General features: G+C 41.7%; 1 protein-coding gene across 3 annotated transcripts in view; it reads left to right on the forward strand.

Annotated features, from left to right (window-relative positions):
- Topbp1 (topoisomerase (DNA) II binding protein 1) overlaps positions 1–24,376 on the forward strand; it is a 45,262-nt gene extending 20,886 nt beyond the window's left edge. For 2 of the 3 annotated variants that reach the window (NM_176979.5, XM_006511707.4), the window contains exons 14-28: positions 2,355–2,641; positions 6,633–6,803; positions 6,893–7,002; positions 8,004–8,127; positions 9,760–9,906; positions 10,012–10,114; positions 12,128–12,320; positions 15,876–16,096; positions 17,496–17,644; positions 17,873–17,984; positions 18,739–18,902; positions 19,690–19,827; positions 20,632–20,721; positions 20,875–21,036; positions 23,730–24,376. In NM_176979.5, the coding sequence (NP_795953.2) occupies positions 2,355–2,641; positions 6,633–6,803; positions 6,893–7,002; positions 8,004–8,127; positions 9,760–9,906; positions 10,012–10,114; positions 12,128–12,320; positions 15,876–16,096; positions 17,496–17,644; positions 17,873–17,984; positions 18,739–18,902; positions 19,690–19,827; positions 20,632–20,721; positions 20,875–21,036; positions 23,730–23,864 (2,306 nt within the window). In that variant the 3' untranslated portion in view covers positions 23,865–24,376. The remainder of the gene's footprint in view (positions 1–2,354; positions 2,642–6,632; positions 6,804–6,892; positions 7,003–8,003; positions 8,128–9,759; positions 9,907–10,011; positions 10,115–12,127; positions 12,321–15,875; positions 16,097–17,495; positions 17,645–17,872; positions 17,985–18,738; positions 18,903–19,689; positions 19,828–20,631; positions 20,722–20,874; positions 21,037–23,729) is intronic. The other variant, XM_006511706.4, reaches the window with a different exon arrangement.

A 24,376-nucleotide genomic window follows, 5' to 3' on the forward strand; every position in this document is an offset into this window, starting at 1 on the left:
GAGTGACGAGAAGGTGACCCCCGAATGGCTGTTAGAAGCAGTTTTTATACTTTTTAGTGGCACAGGTTACATCAGCAAGGTAACAGTTCATACTTATTGCCTAAGCATATTGACCTTAAAATCTATTGGCTAGCAAGCATGACACACATTTGAACTCTACCTAGGACTTTCCAGGGGGTCCGATGACTATGAGTCAGTACGTTCTGCTGTTTTTCTGAGAATTTTTTTACTCCAGGATGTTCCTGTGGGTGAATGGAACTTGGCCTAGCTTTGACCCCAGGTGAGAGGGGGAAGCTGTAAGGAGGGTGTGAGACTGGAAAAGCCCTTAGGGTCCCTCACAATCTTTTATTTCTGCTATTGTTTATGGTAGGTCCTGTGAGTCTTGGTTGTTTGTCAGTGGTGCCATCTCTCAGCTTAGTGTGTACTGTACCAATTGTTGTCAGTACGGCCTGAAAGGAAAGTGCACACACAGTCTAGTTCAGTGCTGTGCAAGGCGTGAGCCTCTATCCCAGTTAGTGTTAATTCCTTTTATGGCTTGCGCTAGCATGCTGGGTAGCTAATGTGCTCTTGCTGCTTATCTGGGTTTTTCGTATGTTCCCACAAGATAACTTACGACTTGGCTACTGTCCTAGTTACTTTTCTATTGCTGTGATAAGGAACCATGGCCAAAAGCAGCTCGGGAAGGGAAGCATTTATTCCAGCTTACAGTCTGTAGTCTGTCACTCAGGTAAGCCTGGAAACTGATGCGGAGGCCATGGACGAGTGCCGCTCACTGGCTTATTCCTTATGGCTTGCTCAGCTTGTTTTCCTTTACCATCCAGGGACCAACTGCCCAATAACGTACTGCCCATAGTGAACTGGGCCTCCCAAATCAATCATCAATCAAGGAAACATGCACAGGCCAATCTGGTGGGCGTACTCTCAGTTAAGGCTCCCTTTTCCCGAGCCTGTGGCTGGTTGTCGTAAAACCAGCCAGCACAGCTATTTTCCTTTGTCTTGAGTTTGAATGCCCCTTTCTCTGGGATAGATGGCTTCTTTGACTTAACAGTTATGGCCTTGTCTCTTCACTTTTCTCCTTTTTGTAGGATTCTTGTTGCTTAGAGAGGCTGGTTTGCTTTCTTGTCTCAGTCAAACTATAAACTATAAAGGCAGGAACTGTGGAAGTCCTGTGGATTCTTTACTTTTATTGTTTGGCAATGGGCGTGCTGTGAAGTAGTCAAAAACGTTTTGTTTAATGTTGGATAACAGTGGAGAAGGCAGAGATGGGAGGATGTGAACAGCCTCTGAAAGGCAGTGTTGCTGGGCAGACTGCAGAGCCCAGTCAGCATCCTGGGAGCACCTGAGAGCTGTTAGCTGCTACCAAGGCGGCCTAGACATGTTCCGTTGCCACAGCAGACTAGCTCACTAGACTTTCCAAAATTTTTGACTACACTTAATTCTAAAGACATCTTTCGGGAATTTTCTTCTTACTGTTTTGACTAGGTTAATACACTGTTTTGTTTTGTGAATGGATTTATAATTATTTGTTTCACTTAATGTGTGTGTCTGATTCAATATATACATTCATGTACACATACATTCATGCACACATATGTACACATATGTGTATGTGTGAGTATATTTGTGTATGTGATGTATGAGTGTGCATGTCTGACCACAGGTCAACATGGTGTGTTTTCTCTGTCATGCTCCATCTTGTTTTTAGAGTCAGGGTCTCTCACTAAACCTGGAGCTCACTGATTAGGTGAGCTCCAGGAATCTGCCTGCCTACACCACTGCACCCAGCTCTCCTTGGATGCTGGAGACCTGAATTCAGGTCTTCATTCTTGCATAGTAAGCACTTTACTCACTGGGCCATTTCTCCATTCATCACTGTATATTTTAATATATCTTCTGGAGTCAGGGGCACATCTCTGAAGCCACACTTGAAGAACACTAGTGAGGATGAAGCAGGGGGGTCACATACATGTGTGTCCAGCCTATGTTCTATGGAATGCATTCATACAAAGATGGCTTTGACTGTAGCCCAACACAAAATCATAAAATACCTGGGTTGTTTTTTGTTGTTAAACCCTGATTGTGATCTTCTCTTTGTAGATGACAGTGTTCTGTTGCAGTGTCAGTCAACAGGTTCCACGCATCTGCAAGGCTTTATGAGACCTGTCTCAAAACAAGTTTATCTGGTTTGTTTTTTGGAAAGTAGGAATATAACTTTATGGTTTAAAGTGTACTGAGACAATATGTAAAATCTAACAAAATACTAAAATGTCACTTTGCCTCATATGAGAGAAAAGGCTCATATTAATGGCTCATTTGTTTTTTGTTTTGTTGTTTTTTTCATTTTCAATTTGTAGAACAAGTTTTAGAAACTAAGATACCAAATGGAGTGAGTTCAAATCCAGATTTACCAGCACATCCTGACGCACACTTGGAAATTCACAGAAAAAAGGCGGTTACACCTTTGGACATGAATCGCTTTCAGAGTAGAGCCTTCCGTGCTGTCATTTCACAGCAGAGGGGGCAGGACCCCACCTTTCCACCAGTACGGCAGCCCCTTACTAAGGAGCCCTCTTTACACCTGGACACACCATCAAAGTTTCTGTCCAAGGACAAGCTTTTCAAGCCATCCTTTGATGTGACGGTAAGGTTTGAAGGAAATGTTACTAGTGCTAATGGTTTTATGGTTTATAAAGGTAGAGCCCCAAATTGTGCGTTACTACTAAAGTTTGTAATAGAAAGTCATCCAGAGATGTTGATAAATGGGCGCTCAGAGCTGAGATAACAGCTGTGCCTATATAATATGAAGTTAGGACTCTGGGTTTGCTCATGAACACAGTTCTAGGCAGATGACTTAACCTCTGAATATCACTCTGAAATGAAATAGTCTAATGTAATGGTTTTGTAAGCTTTAAAATAGCAAATGTGTTGCTACCGTTTCTGGGTGACTTAGTGTGCCTTGGACTTGCTGAAAGCCCTAGTGTTGCCTTACCTTTTCAGTCACTCCTCTTAAGGAGACAAGTGTTGTTTCTCTGTGTGATCTGAGCAGTGGGGCCAACACCTTATGAAATTTATTCATGAATCAAAGACTATTCAAATAGTCTTCTTTCAGATTCTCAAGATTCCTCCCCCCCCCCACCTTTTTTGGGGGAAGGCTTTTGGCTTTCTAAGTAGCTGTTGAAGTAAGTCATTGCCTGAGATTTCTGTATCCTTGAGCCCACTTACTTTTGATAGTTTGCTTATAGGATGTTAAGAAATGACATTTTAGCTGCACCTAGTAGTGTTTCCTATAATCCCAGTAACTCGGAGGCCAAGGTGGAAGATCATAAATTCAAGACTTGTCTAGGTTACACAGTGAGTTCAAGGCCTGCCTCAAACAAAAAGTACTTTTGTTTTTGTTTTGCCTAGAGTTTTTTGTTTGTTTGTTTGTTTTGTTTTGTTTTTTTCTGAGATAGCTTTTCTCTGTGTAGCCCTGGCTGTCCTGGAACTTGCTCTGTAGACCAGGCTGGCCTTAAACTCAGATCTGCCTGCCTCTGCCTCCCTAGTGCTGGTATTAAAGGCTTGTGTCAGCACTGTCCAGCAATTCTTTGCTTTAAAAAAAAAAAAAAAGAGTTGTGGAGGTAGGTCTCTAATAGAATAGTGGCCTTGTGGACATGAGAAGACTATGGGTTTCATCCATAAGAAATCCAGGTGCATTTTAGACATTTTTACTACTGTGTTTAGGGGCAGATTATTCCGAAAATAAATATTGATATCTAGTACCATTTTATTCTAGGCTGATGTATATCCCTAATCTGAAAATCAAAATGGCTCCTTTAGTATTCTACAGTGGTCCTGCAGTTTTAAATCCCTTCCTCTGATTAGTGCTCTGCCCCATGAGCCTTCAGCAGAGGAAAGGCACTGTCTTAGTGCTATGACTTCTGGAGTCAGGATGACCATGCTTCATGCTGCCTTCTGTCTGACACGTGGGAACTCCCTTGAGCGTCACCATTCTTGTCCTGGGATCATGTTAAGTCACGGAATGAGTCCCAACAACTTGTACAGTTCTCAGACCCCTTAAGTAGTAAACACAGAAAAGGGATGCACTGCTAAGTGAAACTGCAACCAACATTTGGGCAGCCACTGTCCGAGCTCAGATAGGACTCATTCTGTGTGCCCTTCCTCATGCTCGGTATTTCTGTTTCTCCTCCCCACCACTTGTCAGAGTTGTGTTGTGCTTGGTTTTGGCACTTACAGAGGCAGTGTTAGGAAGTCTCTTGCATCTGTTTTGTTGGATTTGTTTAGCCTCTATTGTGGAGATTTGCCCATGTTCTATATAACTGTAGTTAATCATTTATCATAAGATGGTATTTTTTCTATCTGAGGTAGTGTTTGCTATATATCCAGTATATTTATATGAAAACTGTAATTTCTGATTCCCAATATGTGCTTATTTACCCATCCTGTATATTAAGTGATGTTTGCAAGTTTCTTGTGTTGATAATTCTTGTTTCGGTTTTTGGTTTTGGTTTTTGATTTCTCTGTGTAGCCCTCACACTGTAGACCAGGCTGGTCTTGAACTCTCGGATTTACCTGTCTCTACCTCCCAAGTTCTGGGATTAAAGCCTGTTCCACCATGCCCAGCAGTGTTGGTAATTCTTCTTCTGAGATTTCACATGGTTTTGTTTTTTGTAAGTAGTCGCTTTGTTAGTTGGCACACTGATGTGTGACTTGTATTAATTAGAATATAAAATGCAACTTTTGATTTTATAAAAGATCCTGTCTTGTTTAATGCTTTCTGGCTTGAGGGCTGTCTGCTGTGGTTTTAGGATTTCAGTGTGCTGTATTTATCTCAGTTCTGTCATGTATATAGTAACTTACACTTGCTTCATATACCTTTATATTATGTTTGCTTGATGTTCTTTTTTCCTTGTTTCCTTTTTGTATGTAGAATAGAACCCCTGCTCCACTTTTGAGACAAGGTCTCCTATATAATGCAGACTAACCTTGAATTCTGAGATCTACCTGCCTCTGCCTGTTGATGACTGGAGTTAAAGGCATGGACCTCCATGCCTAGCTTTTTCTCTTTTCTTTCCTCTCCTCTCCTCTCCTTCCTTTTTTTTTTTTTTTTTTTTTTTTTTTTTTTTTTAAGATTTTAAAACAGTTTTACTGTATAGATAGCCCTGATTGGCTTGGTACATAGAGCCAGGTATTCATCACTGTTGTGTATGATGCTGGAGAATATGCCTAGGGCTTTGTGCATGTAGTACTCCCAGCCGAGCTGTATCCCAGTACAAACCATAAACATGTGTTGATCATTTGCCATTGTGGTTACTAGCTAGTAAATTCCCTACTCTTTGCTTAGTTTCAGCAAAGAGTAATTGAGGCTTTTCCCTTCTCTCCTTTCTAGCCTCTCCGAATCTTGGGAGAGTTAGCATTAAAGGTGTATGGGATTGTCAAAGCCTAGAGTTGACATGACAGGTAGTGCATCCTCTCCATATTAACTGTCCACTTCTCCTGCTGGCATATTTTACTTAGTTTGGATATTATAAAATTTATGCAACTGCATTCCTGAACATATTCATTCATATTATTTCTGATCTTTCCTTCTTGAGGTGTGTCACTTTTTGTTAATCCACATCAACAGTAGAAGGATCTGTTCTCAAGAACTTTGTTTCTCAAGAACACTTCTCTCTTTGTGATCATGCATTCCTTGGTATCATGAGGCTGGATGAAAGAAAAGAATGGCTTCCTCCATTGTAGTCTGCAGAAACCCCAGATGAGAGGCATCTATCTATCTGTCGTAGAACTTTCAGCACCCATTGTCATGAAGGGATATTAGAACTGTCCTCTAAGGTGCCCAGAACACTTACGCCTGTCTCTAAAGGTGTCAGATGCTTGCCCACTTTCAGCGTTAAGTGCAGTCCTGGTTAGCTCTGAGCTCTGTGGACTGCTTGGGAAGTAGCCAGACCCTGCATGGAGCTCTCTGCGTCCAGTTCTTAGCCTCCCCTCCCTTTGAGCCTATATTTTATATCTTGTACATTTTGTTGGTTCTTGCCTCAGTCTGACTTTTTACCTAATCTTAAAATTAATTTCTTATACCCATCCATTCTTTCTGGTTTCCTTCTGTGTTCACTTTAGTTTGGGGTATTTTATGTAATTGCAATTACAATTCTTAAGTGTGGTATGTATGCACTGCTGAAAAGGTAAGTATGCCTAATGGTTTTGTTTATCTGTTTTAAAATCTATTTTTTATGTGCATGGTTCTTTTGCCTACACATATGTTTATGCATCACCTGCGTGCCTGGTGAACATGAAAACCAGAGGGTGTCAGATCCCATGGAACTGGTGATACATATAGTTGTGAGCCACCACGTGAGAGCAGGGGATTGATTCCCTGGGTCCTCTAGAAGAGCTCTCGCAGTACTCTTAACTGCTCAGCCAACTCTCCAGCTCCTTACTTAATGCTTGGTGAAGAATATGAAATTCTTTTAACTCTAGTATAAAAATAAAAATTAAAGTTCATGCTTTTTATTTCAGAGAAAAAGAGGTCAAAGATGTAATCTCTTTTTTCCTTTCTTCACTACTTTGTCTCTTTCCTCTGTGTCCCCCTCTTCCTCTCCTCATTTTTTCCTTTTTCCTGTTCTTAAACACAGGATGCACTTGCAGCCCTGGAAACCCCAAATGCTGCCAGCCAGAAGCGGAAACTAAGCTCACCACTCTCTGAAGTCATCGTCAGAAACCTGACAGTTGCTTTGGCAAATAGTTCCCGAAACACTGACAGTCATTCTGCCAGCCCTCAGCTGAAGGGTGCCCATTTGGAGGAGGTAGACATGGTTTTCTTATTAAATGGAAGGTGTCCCTAATGCATGTCAAAGAACTGTGGCTGGTCTGTTTCTTTATTCTCCATGTGCAGGAAGAGACTCGGAAACCACTTGACAGCGTTGTGGTGTGTGTGAGTAAGAAGCTCAGTAAGAAGCAGAGTGAGCTCAATGGGGTCGCAGCATCACTGGGAGCAGAGTACAGGTAGGGACAGCTCTGTGTTGGCGGCGCCAGCCACAGCTCAGACAGCACAAAAAGCCTGTATTCATTTATAAGGAAGACTTGGCTTTGCCTGCTTGTGTGCATTATCTAATAAAACCTCTCCGATTAATTAAAACTGTCCTCTTAGGTACCCAGAACACTTAAGCCTGTCTATAAAGGTGTCAGATGCTTGCCCACTTTTAGCCTCCAGTGCAGTCCTGGTTATGGACTGGTCATGGGTTTATAGTCAGCACATCTGGGACTGACTGCATTTATTATCAATCTTAGTGATTTCCTGTGAGTAGTACTGACTGACCACTGTAGCAAACCTTCCTAGATTCCCCTGACTTCCACACTCCATTAAAGACATTTTAGTTTGCTCTAAATAAAAATTTATTTGTGTGTGTGTGTGTGTATGTTGGCATGGTGGTACACTCCATTAATTCCAGCGCTTGGGAGGCAGAGGCAGGAGGATCTCTGAGGGTCTACATAGTTCCAGGATAGGCAGGGCTACAGAGTGAGAGACCCTGTCTCTAATGTTTTCTTAAGAGACGTAGTCTCATGCTGTGGTAGATTTCTTGCCTAGTGTACTCAGAGGCCTGAGCTCAGTTCTCAACATAGATAGTTTTGTGATAGGGACTAACTTGATAGAGTGAATAAACAGGGTGGTGGCCAGTGACTGGACAGTGGATTTGAATGCCTTAAGTTTTATTAACTTGAAAATACTTTTTATTGTAATTAGAAAGTGATATACATTATAAGACAAAATGGAAGGATTCTTAAAAATATAAAGAAGATAGTAGTATTTTAAAAGTATTCTTCTGGCATCTACACTGTATAAATGCTGTGTAAATGGAGTCGCTAGCATTTGTCAGGATACAAAATCTGCCATTTACTACTCTTGCTTATTCTCTAGTTCTTTGAGTTCTGTGTGTCAGAACATTCTGTTCAGAGTAGACTGCTGTTTCCCTTAGTTATTCCTCTTGCATATTTGGTTGTTTCAGGTGGAGTTTCGATGAGACTGTTACTCATTTCATTTACCAGGGTCGGGCAAATGACAGTAATCGAGAATATAAATCTGCAAAGGAAAGAGGGGTGCACATCGTGTCCGAGCATTGGCTATTAGAGGTAAGCAATGCTTTTCCCTCTCTTCCTTGTTGGTTGAAAATACACAAATATTTCAGAGCACAAACCAGTTTCATTGAATGCAAATAAATTTGCTAATCTTGGCTAACTGTGTGGTGGCATGTCGTGCCAATACCTGCCCATTTCATGGCTGGGACATGAAAGAGGTCGTGAAAGGGTTGGGATTGGACTGCTGTCCAGGGCACACCCCGAGGGCCTGTTGGATGCCATGGGAACTGTGCTTGTAACATAAGGCCTTGGGACACTCAAAATCTGAGCTATATGTAGGTCATGCTTGGGGCATTGTATCGTTTTAGCATTAGAACTTAAATTGTTTTAAGATTAATTGGTTGATTGGTTGATTGATTATTTTTGTATTTTTATGCACATGAGTGCTCTATCTACTTGTACACTCGAGTGCCTAGAAGAGGGCATCAGACCCCATTATAGATGGTTGTGAGCCACCACGCGTGATAGATGGGGAATTGAACTCAGGACCTCTGGAAGAACGTACATCTCTCCAGCCCTAGAACTTAAAATTTTTATTGCTTGAATATTTACCAAGTTTTAAATGAATACTTATATCATGATTCCTTTCCCTCATTGACTATTAGATGAAGAGTAGCTAAGGGGCTGGAGAGATGGCTCAGTGGTTAAGAGCACTGACTGCTCTTCCAAAGGTCCTGAGTTCAATTCCCAGCAACCACATGGTGGCTCAAAACCATCTGTAATGAGATCTGATGCCCTCTTCTGGTGTGTCTGAAGACAGCTACAGTGTACTTACATATAATAAATAAGTCTGAGAGGGAGAGGGAGGGAGAGATTGAGAAAGAGAGAAGCTGAAAGAAAGGGTGTGGAAGGTAAAGGCTCTCACCACCAAGCTTGACTATTTGAATTTATTTCCTGGGACCCATACAGTGGGAGGAGATAACCAACTCCTACAAGGTCTGCCCCCCATATAAATAGATAGAAATTAATTTAAATCATATAAAAACAAAAGATGTTTTTGAGGGTAGTTGCTAGCATCCTCATACACTATAGCCATGCTTTTCTTGGTGCTCTCTGGAATGGCTGATACAGAGGCTAAATGCAGAGGCAGGATTAGAGTTTATACTTTAATAGACAGTAGATTGTAAAAGTGGGGATAACTTGTTCCACTTTGTTTAATTTACTGTGTGTGCATAGGTGTGCTCAGAGGGCCTTTTACTCTTTTTACAGTTTTAATATGGTTTCAGTGATTAAACTCATGTCACCAACTTAATAGGACAAGGACATTTACTGGCTAAGTCATTTCCTGGGTCCCAATTGGTTATTTACATGCTAGAGTTTTCCACTGTAAATTAATTTCCTTCCTTCCTTCCTTCCTTCCTTCTTCCTTCCTTCCTTCCTTCCTTCCTTTCTTTCTTTCTTTCTTTCTTTCAAAGATTTATTTATTTTTTATATGTAAATACACTGTAGCTGTCTTCAGACACTCCAGAAGAGGGCATCAGATTTCGTTACGGATGGTTGTGAGCCACCATGTGGTTGCTGGGATTTGAACTCGGGACCTTTGGAAGAGCAGTCGGCACTCTTAACCACTGAGCCATCTCACCAGCCCCTGTAAACTTCTTTCTAAAGTGTACACTTGTGTTTCAGTGTGCTCAAGAGTATAAGCATCTTCCTGAATCTCTTTATCCACACACTTACAATCCCAAAATGAGTTTGGACATCAACACAGTGCAAGATGGGCGGCTCTGTAACAGCCGGGCACCCTTGGCAGTTTCTGCATCTAAGGATGATGGGGTAGGTGGTGTGGACAGTGAGCCCCTCCCAAGCTGCATGTAGATGTCTGTGAAACTTTATGCAGTGAACTTCGTTTGAGAAGTTGTCATTTTTCTCTTTGAATAGCCAGATCATCTGTCTGTAGAAGGAAATGAGACAAACACTATGGGCACAAATGACAAAGAGTCACCTCTGTTGAATGGGAGTGGAAGAGATGACTGTAAAGGAGGTAAGACACTTGTCACTTTTTACCCCTTACTCTCACGCCATGGCCTCCCAAGACAGGGTTTCTCTGAGTGGTTCTGGAACTGACTCTGTAGACCAGGCTGGCCTCAAACCCAGAGATCTGCCTTCTTCTTTCCAAGTGCTGGGATTAAAGGCCTGCGCCACCACACTCAAGTGCACTTTTTACTTTTGACAACGTTTGTTTTGACTTACAGTCCCAGCTGTATTTTACCACTAATAGAAGAACTGGGATGGCCTTCCAGCTTTGCAGCCAAACACTGACTTCTCTCCACAAAACCCTAGAGAGGTGTCTTCTTCCAGTCTGAGTCAGCTGCTCATTCTCCTGCAGCTTCGCATCAATGAGGAGCTGTGCCCACTGCAGGAGCACTTGGAATTTCTCTTTGCAGTCACAGCTTGACTGTTCAGCAGAAGAGCCTTTTGACCTAACTTGACTTTCATGCATGCCTTTGTCACTTGCCTTAGTCACTGCTAGCTTTACTTTAGAGCTAGAGAGAGGAGTGTGACTCTTCTCTTCACTTGAACACTAAGCCACTGTAGGATGTTAATTGAGCTAATTTTAGAACTGTTGTTTCTTAGGGATTGCGGAAGTCCTTGGAAGGAAAGAGAGGAGGAACAACCAGTCAGCATATACAGCTTTTATCTGTAGCTTTTGTGTAGATATGGTTCACACAGAATCATTTGGAAGAGTTGGACAATTGTTAATATATGGTTGCTACAGCTCTCCATTTGCAAAAAAAAAAAAAGAAAGAAAAAAAAGCAATGTTTTAGTGTAGCTGGAGCTGAGAAATATATAGTAAAGGGTACATTTTTAGCTCAAACAGCCTTAGAAAATGAAAGCCCAAGCTTGATTGGTTTGGACTCTGATGAAGACCTGGCTACATCCTATCATGTCACTATCAGAAAGGGAAAGAGTGCAAGTGGGTGTCACCACATGAAAGACTGCAAGCAAGTTAGACCAGGCTCACTGTTGTCATAGCAACCCACAACAAAACTAGCCTGAGTTCCCCCTGAAAACTGCATTACTTCTGGGGTGGTGTTGCTAATGACCCAACCCCCTTAGACTAGATCTCACTCTTAAGGAGTCTCCTTACTATACCACACCACACACAGGAGGGTGTGCACTCAAGCCAGAGAAGAGTGTCTGGGAAACAGGGGCTGCTCCAGTCCTGGGTTTTATTTGCTGGTGTAGTGTGTGGCTTCTGTCCTGCTTTATTTTGCTGTTTCCTGTTCAGTGTCACTAGCAGTTATTTTGAATTTCTTGCTATTACAGATAGTGCTGTGCTGATTACCTTACTTAGATGTGTTACTCTCTGACTTCTCCTTATTCAGCCTGCCTACTAGAACTTGCTTTCTGACTTAACTGTTCCATTCTGTTTATTTCAAAAATGCCTACATGGTATCTACTTCAGTGTCTATAATGGGAAGGAAAGACAAAGACGTTGTGGTGTGTTCTTTCAAGGATTAGTGAAAGCTCGGCTAGTGCTTTACAGCAGCAATCCCAGGCTTGCTGCTGAGGCAGGAGGGCATTCAAGGCCAGCATGAGCTATGTGGCAAGATCCAAAGCAAATGGACAGACAGCTATACATACAAATGACTGTGAATCTCTGTAGTATGCATCCATGAGAAAGGGTCAGACACGAGCAGGGAGCTCCTCAAAGGAGCAAGTTTTCCTCCAAGGGAGTCTTCATCGCTTCAGAAACAGTCCTCATGGCCGCCTTTGTGTTTTGTGACATTTTAGCCTTGTATTCCTGTATAAATGTTCAGTAAATGGCAATTCTTTGTTCAGCTAGATCTAGACAAAATAGTGTAAGATATGATTGACAAGAGAAGTTAGTAACTGTGGTAATGCTTGCCTGTAATCCCAGAACCCTAGAGACTGAGGCAGGGATTACAATGGGAGGTCAGCCTGGCCACACAATCAGATCTATCTTCACACCAGCAAGGTGGAACGGGGGGGCACATCTTTCTTGATTGATATCGATTACTCTGTTTCTAGCTCTGACCCAGGCCTTGGAGATGAGAGAGAACTTCCAGAAGCAGCTGCAAGAGATCATGTCAGCCACCTGCATTGTGAAGACGCCTGCCCAGAAGACTTGCATGTCAAGAAGCAGCTGTAACAGCGCCTCTTCAACTCCTGACAGCGCTCGCTCTGTGCGGAGCGGACGAAGCCGAGTCCTGGAGGCACTCAGGTTTGTGCGCTGTGTTGTTTGCATAAAAGCCCCTGGTAACTTAGGTTGGTGGGTTAGGCTCTTTTTGTTGTTTTTGTTTTTCGAGATAGGGTTACTTTGTGTAGTCCTGGCTGTCCTGGAATTCTGGAATTTGCTCTGCATACCAGGCTGGCCTTGAACTCAAAGATTCATCTGCTTCTGCCTCCCAAATACTAGCAATAAAAGGTTTGTGCCACCACACAGGACTTTAATTTTCTTTTCTTTTCTTTCTTTCTTTTTTTTATTTTAAATAAAGTGGAAATTAGAATATTGAGACCAGTGAAGGGGTTTGTGTTGGCGCTTTGTTTAACTCAAACAGTATGCATTATATCCCACTGTCATCTGGGGTTTTGTGTATTGCTGCTGAGTTTTTTGTCTTGTTGCTCAAGCAGTTGTGAGTTCTTACTTTGAAGTATGTGATTTTAGGTGCACTTTTCCACTTGACGTAAAATCCGGGAGCAGTCAGTCCTCTCTGTCACTTAGTGTTAGCACTAGACAGTGAGGACACAGAGTACTTCAACTTTAAACAGCTTTTTTATTATCTTGTGTTTGAGTGTGATATGTGGGCGTGAAGACATGCATGCCATAGCACCCATGTCGAGGTCAGAGGACAGCCTGTGGATGTCACTCCACCCTTTCCTCACTTTTTATTTCTTACTTGAAGTGTGTGTACGTTTTTCCTCTGTGTTCTAGGAAAGGTGCCACAGTTCTTAATGCAGTATAACTTAAGCTCATTGAAATTACTGTATTTTTCTTTGTCTTTATAGTTATAAGACAAGGTCTTATCCCAGGCTGGCCTGCAATACTGTGGAACTAGTGTTAGCCCTAAACTCCCAATCCTCCTGCTTCAGTCTCCTGACTGCTGGAATTACATGTGTACCGCCACTCACCCTCTCTCTGTATTGCTGTGTAGCCAAGGTGGGCTTTAAATAAACTTGGTGTTTTTCTACCTCAGTTTACCAAGTGTTGGGTTACTGGGCCCACCAATAGCATTTTTTTACCTCTCTCTGTATTGCTGTGTAGCCAAGGTGGGCTTTAAATAAACTTGGTGTTTTTCTACCTCAGTTTACCAAGTGTTGGGTTACTGGGCCCACCAATAGCATTTTTCTACTAGAAGAAAAAATCTCTGAGGTGTAGGGTGAGAGATTTGAGTCCATGTTGACTTCATTTATATCGTACTCTGTGTTTTCCTTGGGGTAATTTTGAATTCTGAGAAAAGTAGCTTTTCCCAACAGTGCAGGTCATGTTTTAGATATAGAACCTTACTCTGTGCCAGGTCGTTTGGGACTAAAAGGCTTTCCTGGTTCATTGGCTTGTTTGTTTTTAAGACAAGGTCTCACTATGTAGCTTGAGCTGGTCTGGAGCTCAGAGATCACCTGCCTGACTCTGCCTCTGCCTCTGCCTCCATCCACTTTGGGATGTAGTCCTTACTGTCCTGAAACTCAATATGTGGACCAGACTGGCCTCAAATTTACAGAGACCCGCCTCCTACTGGCTACCGAGTCACTTACTAACTGCATGTAGCTTGGTGATGGCGCAGGCCTGTAATCAAGGCCCCAGGGAGATAGCCAGGTGGTAAAGGTGCTTCACGCCAAGCGTGATGACTTGAATTCCGTCCCTGGAATGGTGGAAGAAGAGAGCTAACTTCTGTAAGCTGTCCTCTGGCCTCCACATAAGGTCACTGTGTCACATATGTGTATACATACACACAAAGTAAATAAATAAATGTAATGAAAACATTTTTAAGGGACTAGAGAGATAGCAGTTAATGAGTGCTTGCTACTCTTGTAGAGGCCACAACTAACTGCTTGTGACTACAGGTCGAGGGGATCTAACAACTTCTTTTGGCCTCCCTGGGCACCCACATCTGTACATATAAACAAAATACTTGAAAATATTTTAATGAATTCATAATTCTGTAATTCAGTAAATGTCTACCATAGACTGGAAATTTTGGTCACCAAGTGTACTGGCTAGTTTTGTGTCAACTTGACACAGCTGGAGTTATCACAGAGAAAGGAACTTCAGTTGAGGAAATGCCTCCATGAAATCCAACTGTAAGGCATTTTCTCAATTAGTGATCAAGGGGGAAAGGCCCCTTGTGGGTGGGACCATCTCTGGGCTGGTAGTCTTGGTTCTATAAGAGAGCAGGCTGAGCAAGCCAGGGGAAGCAAGCCAGTAAAGAACATCCCTCCATGGCCTCTGCATCAGCTCCTGCTTCCTGACCTGCTTGAGTTCCAGTCTTGACTTTCTTTGGTGATGAACAGCAGTGTGGAAGTGTAAGCCGAATAAACCCTTTCCTCCCCAACTTGCTTCTTGGTCATGATGTTTGTGCAGGAATAGAAACCCTGACTAAGACACCAAGGGTTGAAAGACCCATTAGTTATATCTTCAGCAATGTCATGTTAAAAATACACTTTAAAGCTGGGTATAGTGGCACCCACGAGGCAGAAGCAATGGATCTGTGAGTTCAAGACCAACCTGGTCTTCAATGTGAATTCCAGGACAGCCAGACCTACATAGTGAGACTCAATGAGATATAATTTAATTACTAAGACAGGTACGGTGGTGCATACCTACAGTCCTAGCACATGGAAGCTGCTGAGGGGAGCTCATGGTCGTCCTTCACTACAGAGAAGCGTCTTTAAAAGAAAATGTAAATGCAATTATTAACCCACTAGCTACAGTTCTCTAAACATCACCCTGGTTCCCTAATTTTTTAGAATTTAAAAAATACCCGGGCTTGATGGCGCACGCCTTTAATCCCAGCACTAGGGAGGCAGAGGCAGGCAGATTTCTGAGTTCGAGGCCAGCCTGGTCTACAAAGTGAGTTTCAGGACAGCCAGGGCTACACAGAGAAACCCTGTCTCAAAAAACAAAACAAAAAAAAATTAAAAAATATATAATTATTTTTGAAATACAGTTATAGACATTCACTTAAATTGTCTAGTAGAAATATTTTAGAAGTAATTAACTGGGTGTATTGGTGCATGCTATGCTGTGTAGGTTTTTGTAAACTTGGGTCATTTAAGAAGAGAAACCTCATCTGAGAAAATGTCTTTATCACTCTGGCGTGTAGGTAAATCTGTAGAATATCTTGGCTAATGAGTGATTTAGGAGGGTCCGGCCCACTGTGAGCCCCTGGGACTTCCTTTGAGCAAGCCATGCAAGTCAATAAGCAGTTCTCTTCTACAGTCTCTTCAGTTCCTGCCCGGACTTCTCTCAGTGATGGGCTACAGCTGTAGGCTGTAATAAATCTCACCAGGCTGCTTTTGATCATATCTTATCACAGCAGGGGAAGCAAACCAGGATGCATGCCTATAATCTTAGCACCTGGGAGGCAGAAGCAGGAGAAGCACCTCATTTAAAGCCATACTCTCAATAATGAGACCATATGTCCAAAAAAAAAAAGAAAAGGAGAAGAAAGGATGTCCTCTTGATTTATTCAACAAATACTGTGTGTCTTTGCTGCTTACTGGTTTTCCGCACTTGGGTTCAGTGTGGCTGCTATTTAACACTGTCCCTTTTGTTCCTTAGGCAGTCTCGGCAGGCAGTGCCTGATGTGAACACGGAGCCGTCCCAGAACGAGCAGATCATTTGGGACGACCCGACAGCAAGGGAAGAGAGAGCAAGGCTTGCCAGCAACTTACAGTGGCCCAGCGACCCCACACAGCATTCTGAGCTTCAGGTTGAGATAAAAATGCCGGATGACTCTCCCTCTCGAAAGCCTGTGTACCATTCAGAAATTGCTGAGCAGGGTAATAAGACAGACATTGACTTGTGCTTAAGAATGCTGACCTCTTAAAGACACCATGGTTCTCTGTTACATATGCGAATCAAAATGAATTTTCTAGTACTGTTTCAGTCAAATGAGAAATGTTTTTTGATTTTTAAATATAGAAATTTAGCTATAAGTTTCTGAAGAAGAAATTGTCATTTTTGAAGCTTCTAGCCTCCATACAATCTAATCTGGGGCCAGAATATTATCAGCCTCTGAGCCTTACTGCTGACTTAAGTTCACCCTTTCTAATTCTTCTGAGCTCTAGCTGGATGGCTCAGCTTAGCTGGTCAGCTGTAAACTCCTCTCCAGAGTGACTGATTCAGTCTGGCTTCTCTCAGCTTCTCCTGAACTGCTCTGCTTGGCCTCAGACTGTCTTTGGCAACATGTTCTAATCTTATTGCTTCTTCTCGTTCTCTGGCTTGTTCTGTTTTCACCTGTGTTTAGCTGTTCTCTCTGCAACCTGTCCTTCTATAATAATGTCTGGTAAAACGGCCTTTCTTCTCACTGTGCTGCTTCCTATAGCTTCCCTTTCCTCTCCTTGTTATTGGGCCTGTCCTAGTCTGTCAGATCTTTCTCTTGATTCAGCACTTTGTCTGCCACTCAGTTAGACATGGCTTACAAACATGGGTGCTTTTTTTCTACAACTAACTTTACCTTCATTGCTGGGAATTAAGAGCAAGTCTGTATTCCAGCCAGAGGGATTAAAGGTGTGTGCTGAAACTCAACCACACCACAAGTAAAAACAGGTTTTCTCAGTAAAGATCACAATCTTGGGGTTCACCGTGTGATCAAATATCCTGAAATATTTAGGATCAGCCTTTTTTTTTTTCCCTTTCTACCCTCTTCTGTTTGTGAGGTAATGTCTGATGTTGTTTGGCTTATGAGCTTTGCCTGAGTTCCTTTTTTTTTCTCCCTTCACCTCGGTTAAGGTTATCTTCCTGTGCTGGATATACAGATCTGATTTTTTTCTCCAAGAATTGCTTTCATTTTAAAAAGTTGGGTATGTTATACTTGTGAAAAGATGTTTTAGAAAGGGATTCACAAAACTCAATTAATAGCTGCCCTTTCAGAGCTATTTAGTCAGATGTACCTATAAGCTGGGGAAACCAACCACTCTTTCCTCTATGTGTAGTGCTTGCTTTTGAGCCATGCAGGGTTGTACCCATGCAGGGCTCAAGCCTGAGAGTCTCCTGTCTCAGCCTCCCAAGTTACTGGGGTTACAAACAGATGCCACCATGTCTGAGCCTTTGTATACTTTTGATTGCAGAATTCATGGCTCATTTTATTTTGGCCAAGACAGGTGAGAACATTTCCAGAGTTTGTTCTAAGTTCCATGTGTACACTCTTACACAGTATTTCTTTCTCCTTACCCTTAGCCTCGTGTGTTACTCAAGCCCCAGGGCACCCAGGCTCTGAAGAACCAGAGCCTCCAGTAGCAGAAAGGCCTTTGATCCCCGAGCCGCAAGCCCCCGCTGTAGCTTCCCCCCTGGCTAAGCCGCCTGTGGCCCCACAACCTGCAGACAAGGTTTGTTAACCTTCGGTATGGTGATGGCGGGCGGTTTTGTGTATTTTATGCTGGAGTAGGAAGTGTTGGCTGCAGCAGGCTCATCACTACTGAAAAGTGCATCTCTTTGAATTACAATTTGTATACTTGGTCCCTTAGAAGACTAGATAAAATGTCACTATAAAATAGCTATATCTGATAATAGTTTTAATGTTAATATTTTTCTAAAATAAAACTATTGTGTTTTAGATTGAAACACAGGAGGAGACGCACAGAAAAGTTAAAAAACAGTATGTGTTCCAGATGTCGTCTCTGAATTCTCAAGAGCGGATTGATTACTGTCGCCTGATTAAAGACTTAGGTGCCATTATTTTACTTTTTTTTTTTTTCAATTTTCTTCCAATATTTTACTTTAAAACATTGTTATTACAACTTATTTAGAATACAAATGCAAACATATTTCTATCATGTGTAAAGGGGAGGGCAGTTGAGAAAAGAACATGGTTAAGTTTTGGATTTTGTTGGTTTTTTTTTTGGTTTTGTTTTTTTTTTTTGAGACAGGGTTTCTCTGTGTAGCCCTGGCTGTCCTGGAACTCAGTCTGTAGACCAGGCTGGCCTCAAACTCAGAAATCCACCTGCCTCTGCCTCCCAAGTGCTGGGATTAAAGACATGTGTCACCACTGTCTGGCTATGGGCAAGTTATTTAAGCCTACACATTGAGTCTGTTCTGCCTCACAGACCCAGGTACACAGATAGGCAAAATACACATACATATAAATAATATATATATATATATTTTTTTTAAGTCAAGGGTGGGACTGGGGGTTGTATGGCTCAGTGTGAGTTTTTTTGGGGGGGGGCATATATGAAGCCCTGAATTTCAACTGTATACACGGGTCAGCATTGGAAGTTTTATTTTTTATAAAACCCCAATCTACATTTCAAATCACTAGATCTTGGAACGCTGAAGGCAGGGATGGAGGGCGATAAATTAAAGTGAATGTTACTTTTACATCTCTAGGTTGATCATTTTATATAAATAATTTTTATGCACAGTTAACATTTTTCTAGAAAGAAAGTTAAGAACTAGTAGATGCCGTTTCTCTCCATACAAGGTGGGTCGGTGATCGAGAAGCAGTGCTCTGACCCCAGCTGCACACACATGGTTGTGGGCTACCCACTGCGCAATGAGAAGTACTTAGCTTCTATGGCAGCTGGTAAATGGGTGCTTCATCGCTCCTACCTAGACGCTTGCAAGACAGCTGGGCGCTTTGTGCAGGTGTGTATTCATATTCCTGTGAAGGTTTGTTCTCTTGTTAATGACTTAGGAGATCCTTGGTCATCCCCTCACCGTGTATTTAGTTTAAATGACCACACGTGGCCAGTCAGATTACAGCTGTTCTGTGAGGATCTTTGAAACAGAACAAAGTCTGCAAGGTCGGGCTGCTTTATTCACATCCCTTTTTATTAAAATATTTTGGTTGGCATACAAAAAAATGAGTTTTTATTGTGGCCTGCTCACTTTTTGTTACCTAATTTATCGGTGCTTTTTTATTGAAATGATTTTCTCTTAATGAGCAGATTCAAGATAGCCCATTATAAGGCTTTTTCTTTGCTGTTAGCTTATCCATATTAAGCAGTTGTAACAAGCTGGGCATCACGGTAATATCTACTGTGTCGTTTCCGAAGCTTCCAATCTGAGCTCCTTGGGACTTGTCTTAGTTCATACCTCCTCAGGCTGTGCTCTCATGAAGCCAAATACTAGGGTATTTTACTAAGTTAGGTATGCTACTAAGTTGCCAAAATACAGCTGTCTGGCCAAAAGGTTTGTTTTGGGGAAATTAGTTTCTGGTTTTAATTAAAGCCAGCTGTACTGGTTCTTCACATAAAACTGAATAAATGGAATGAGTTCCCAAAGTAGTGTTCTCTATCATTCGTGTCTCTGTAACGATTGAACTTTCAGCTTTGATCTTGATAGACTGCAAGCTGCTGGGGGCCAGATACCCATGCTTAGTTAGCACAGTGCTGTGAAAGGAACCCACAAGTTCACTGGCCTGGTTTTCTAGGAAGAAGACTACGAGTGGGGAAGTAGCTCCATACTTGATGCTCTCCCTGACGTCACTGAGCACCAGCAGAAGCTCGCACTGGCGGCAATGAGATGGAGGAAAAGAATCCAGCAAAGTCAAGAATCCGGCATTGTTGAGGTACTATTGTGGGATTCAGTATTGTGACTTGTTTTAAAGAGCATATGCCTGACCAAGTAGTTCTGATTGTCTTTTATTCCATAATTGATATATTTAGTTGCACATTCTGTGTTGAACTAAAATTTCTGTTGTGCAGGGAGGCAGAGGCAGGAGAATGTTTGAATTCCAGGATATCTGAGGCTATGTAGAAATCCTGCCTGAGACAACAAAGTATTGTGTTACTGTAAGATAGGGTCTTCTAAAGATAACTTGTCTTTTCAGGGTAGAGCATCAGGAGTCCTAAGCCAGGTCTGCAAATTCTCTCTAAGGAGTCTATATACTTTTGAGTAAGGAAATTATGTCCTTTCTTTCCTAATTGCTGATTGCTAGGGTACTCCTGTAATCCTAGCACTTGGGAGGCAGGAGAAGAGCAAGAGGTCAGAGCTAGCCTATGAAACTTTGTCCTTTTTCTTTTCTTTCTTTCTTTTTTTTAAACTAATAATGGGTTGAAGAGGCCGCCCAGGGGTAAAGGCACCTGCGCTGCTCTTCCAGAGAACTCAGATTTAATTCCTATCATCAACATCTGTAAATCTACTTCCAGAGGATCCAACACCCTCTTCTGACTTCTGTAGGCCCTGCATGCAAGTGATACTTAGTATATGTAAATATATGCAAAAAACCCACTGAGTTTTGTGTGTGTGTGTGTGTATAGATAGATAGATGAATGACAAGAAATTACTTGACACTAAACAATTAAATTCATGCATTATCTCTGCATTTTGAATGTTTAGTATGTTAAAATTACATGTACTTATTTTTAAATAGGGAGCATTTAGTGGCTGGAAAGCTATTTTACGTGTTGATCGGCCCCGAGAAGCTGGGTTCAAACGCCTTCTTCAGGCAGGAGGAGCAAAGGTTTGTCCTGAATTAATTTACTGCTATCCTAGGGGCAGGTTTGCACCAACTTGTCCAGCAAGGTTTCTGTGATGTCTCCCTGCCCTCTGCCTTTGAGGGGAGGAGCATCTGCTATGGAGCATGAGGGGATTAACCCTTCCTGTTTTTCATTAGGTGTTATCTGGTCATCCAGAACCTTTACTTAAAGATGCTACGCATCTCTTTTGTGACTTCAATAAACTGAAACCTGATGACTGCAGAGTTTTCATCGCAGAGGCTACTGCCCAGAACATGGTCTGCTTGAAAACAGAATATATCGCTGATTATCTCATGCTGGTTTGTCACATTCTACTCTTCCGTTTATCATTATCATTTTTATTACTTGTGTGTATATGTGGGGTGGGGAGTTGGCACATGTGTGCTCGTCAGAGGATAGCTTAATGGAGTTGGTTCTCTCCTACCATGTAGGTTCAAACTTAGGTTGCCAGGCTGGTAGCAAGCGCCTTTACTTGCTGAGTCATTTTGCTGGCCCCATACTTCCTTATTTCTAGAGATATGTGTATGTTTGTAGATGAACATCCACACATTTACTCTTGGCTTGCTGCTAATAGAATTGACAGTCTGCCATTCTCTAGTCTTTCAGTTTAGTTCCATTTCTATATTGGATGCCTGTAAACTTTTTAGCATGAAATTTAAGTATGACAGGTTTATGAAAATCTGGGTAGCTATAGATGTTTTACAAGTTCTTTAAAATATTGGGCTATAAAGAAAGCAGGGGGCTAGAGAGTTGGCTCAGAGACAAGAGAACTGGCTGCCATTGAAATCAGACTCAGTTCCTACCTAACAGTAACAGACCTACCGTGTGTACCTGTGTTCGTGTGTACCTGTGTTCGTGTGTGTGCTCGTGTGTGTGTGTGTGTGTGTGTGTGTGTGTGTGTGTGTGTTCGTGTATAGAGGTGTCTGTGGAGTTCAAAAAAAAAAAAAAAAAAAAGAGTTCTATTCCCTGGAGCTGGAGTTATAGGAGGCTGTATCCTGTCCAGTATGGGTGTGAGAATCAAACTTAGATCTCTTAAGTGCTCTTAACTGCTAAGCCATCTCTCCGGCCCTAAATGAATGGATTTTTAAACTGTATACTTGCTTCCTAGGTCAAGCAACATTTTAATATAATCAAGTAACATTGATTTATTACATAGCCGTTTCTCATTTTTTTTATGCATTTCAGAGTTTTGGGGAAATCAGAACATGTGTCTCCTCAAATACTTAGCATGTGTATCATTAACTAGAATCCAGTATTTGTTTACTTTTCTCTTAGAAGAGCTGTTGTACAGTGAAATTTGTAGATAACAGTTCCATCATGTGAGTCAGCCTCCTGATAGATGATGGCCTTCCAAAACCCTTTGGTATCAAGAGCATGACCTCATTTCAACAAGCATCCTTGGGGCCCTTTTCAATGACCTCTACCCCAGCCCCACAGAGATAAGCTTGTTTTATTATTTGTCCCCAGAATATATTAATCTTTCCTTAGTTTGAGAGCTTTTTATACCTGGCCTTAGGGAACACTTAGCATACTGTCCATGTGTCTAGGTCATGGTGCATGTTAGCTAGCTCATCCCTTATTATAGAACGTTCTGTCTGAACAGAGCCCCTGGGTGACTTCCCTTCAATGTGAAGTAGTGTAACTGCTGGGCTAAGTATACATTTAGTTTATGTGGTCTGGATAGCTTTAAACTTGCAGGGCTTCCTACTTCTGTCTCCTAGTACTAGAATTGCATGGTATTCACTATCAGACTCTTCCTAGAAGAGATTTGGTGTCACTTTATAGTCACTTGACTTTTAGCATCTGGTATGGCTACAGTGGAGGTAGTAGCATCATGCTTTAAAAGAATCAGTCTTTACCTCTCTTACTCTGCCTCTCTTTGCCTCCCATCCTTGTCCTGCTAATTGCTGTTATTACCAGCATGTATCTCGTTGTTTATGAGCTTTTTTCACTTGGTACTCCAGATTGGCCTTAGGCCTTAAACTGGTTTTGTTTGTTTGTCTGTTTTCTTTCAATTCTGATGGAAAATAGGTTATAGACTATAGATCCTGGCATTTATCTGTTTGCATTACTTAACAAATAACAGAAGCAGCTGAACTGTCAGTTCACATTTTAGTCTTATTAAATAAAGGTTGTGTGTGTGTGTGTGTGTGTGTGTGTGTATGTATGGCTCAGAGGCCAAAGATTTGGCCAAGCTCCACAAACTATTTCTGGCTTCCAGACCTTTGCTCTGGGTTCCCAACCTTTTTTTTCTGAGGAAATAGTTGCTTTCCTACCTTGTTCTTCAAGCCATTTCTATTAGAATTTTAGCCAGCCTGTGGCACACATAAAAGAAACAAAATGAGAAAGCCCACAAAAGCTAAATTGACCCAGGTCTGACCTGCCCTGTAACAGTTACTTGGTTTGTTAATTCTCCAGCGTCTTTAATTAGAATTTAAGTTCAATTCCCAGAACCCAAAAAAGGCAAGCATGATGTTTGTAATCTTAACACTGGAAAGGCTCAGTTCCAGGCCCATAAGTGACTAGTGGGATTGGCATGGTGACTCAGGCCTTTAATCCCAACATTTGGGAGTTAAAGGTAGGAGGATCACTAAAAGTCTGAAGCATCCTGGGCTACAAAAGGCCAGCTTGTCTTATTTATTTATTTATTTATTTATTTATTTATTTATTTTATGAAAATAGAAAAATGGCTGCAAAGGTAGCCATTGCAAGGACTTGGTGTCAGGTAGAAACACTTAAATGTCCTTGCTACCTGATAGTTAAGCCCATTGCACATTTGTAAATGGGTGTAAAAACACTTATAGTAATTCACACTACTAGCTACTGACCAGCCTTTCCCCAATTTAATCTATATTTTAATCCATGGAATCATTAAAATCTGAACTAGCCATGCTTTACCTGAACTTTGACCCACTGGCAAGCTTTGAGGGGAAAAAGAAACCTGGAGACATACATGCACTACAAATTTGAAGTTTTCCTCTTCCCATTCCAGGAATCCCCTCCTTGTGCAGACAATTACCGTGTATCCGAAGCTGCTTTATTCCATAATAAGAAAGGTGGGCCTGGATTACCACAGAAGAGGAAAACTCCTGCAGAGAATGTAGTCAAACGGCCTCGAGTACACTGAAGTGAGCCATACACAACCACCCAACGAATGTTTTTGAGTTTAGTGTGCTTGCCTAAAATGTATAAAGTGCACTAGAAAATTTTCAGCTACAACCTGAACATTGCTGTGATGCATTTGTGTAGCAGTTTAAAGGCATACATCTGAAGGACTATGCTTCAGATTCTAATGATCCTGTAAACTGGATACCTTTAACCTGAATTTGAATCACTGGTTATTGACTGTTCCTAATGAGGCTGAAATAGTTTTAACAAGGAGATTTGTTTCAAAAATGTCATAGTTCATAAAAGCAAAAGTTATACATTAGGGTTATTTCATGTTTTCCTGATTTTTATATATGTATTCTTGCCATTTAACCTCTTTAACAGCCTGAGCAGAGAGTTTAACAATGAAGCTGGGGCTCTAAACTTAAAATATGTATATATGTAAATGTGTGTATGTATAAACTTCTATCATTTGCCAAACTTGGGCACCAAAACTTTGAGATAAAGAATAAAAAAAAATAGCAACTTAAA

The sequence above is a fragment of the Mus musculus genome, chromosome 9 (genome assembly GCF_000001635.26).
Source record: "Mus musculus strain C57BL/6J chromosome 9, GRCm38.p6 C57BL/6J".
NCBI lineage: Eukaryota > Metazoa > Chordata > Mammalia > Rodentia > Muridae > Mus > Mus musculus.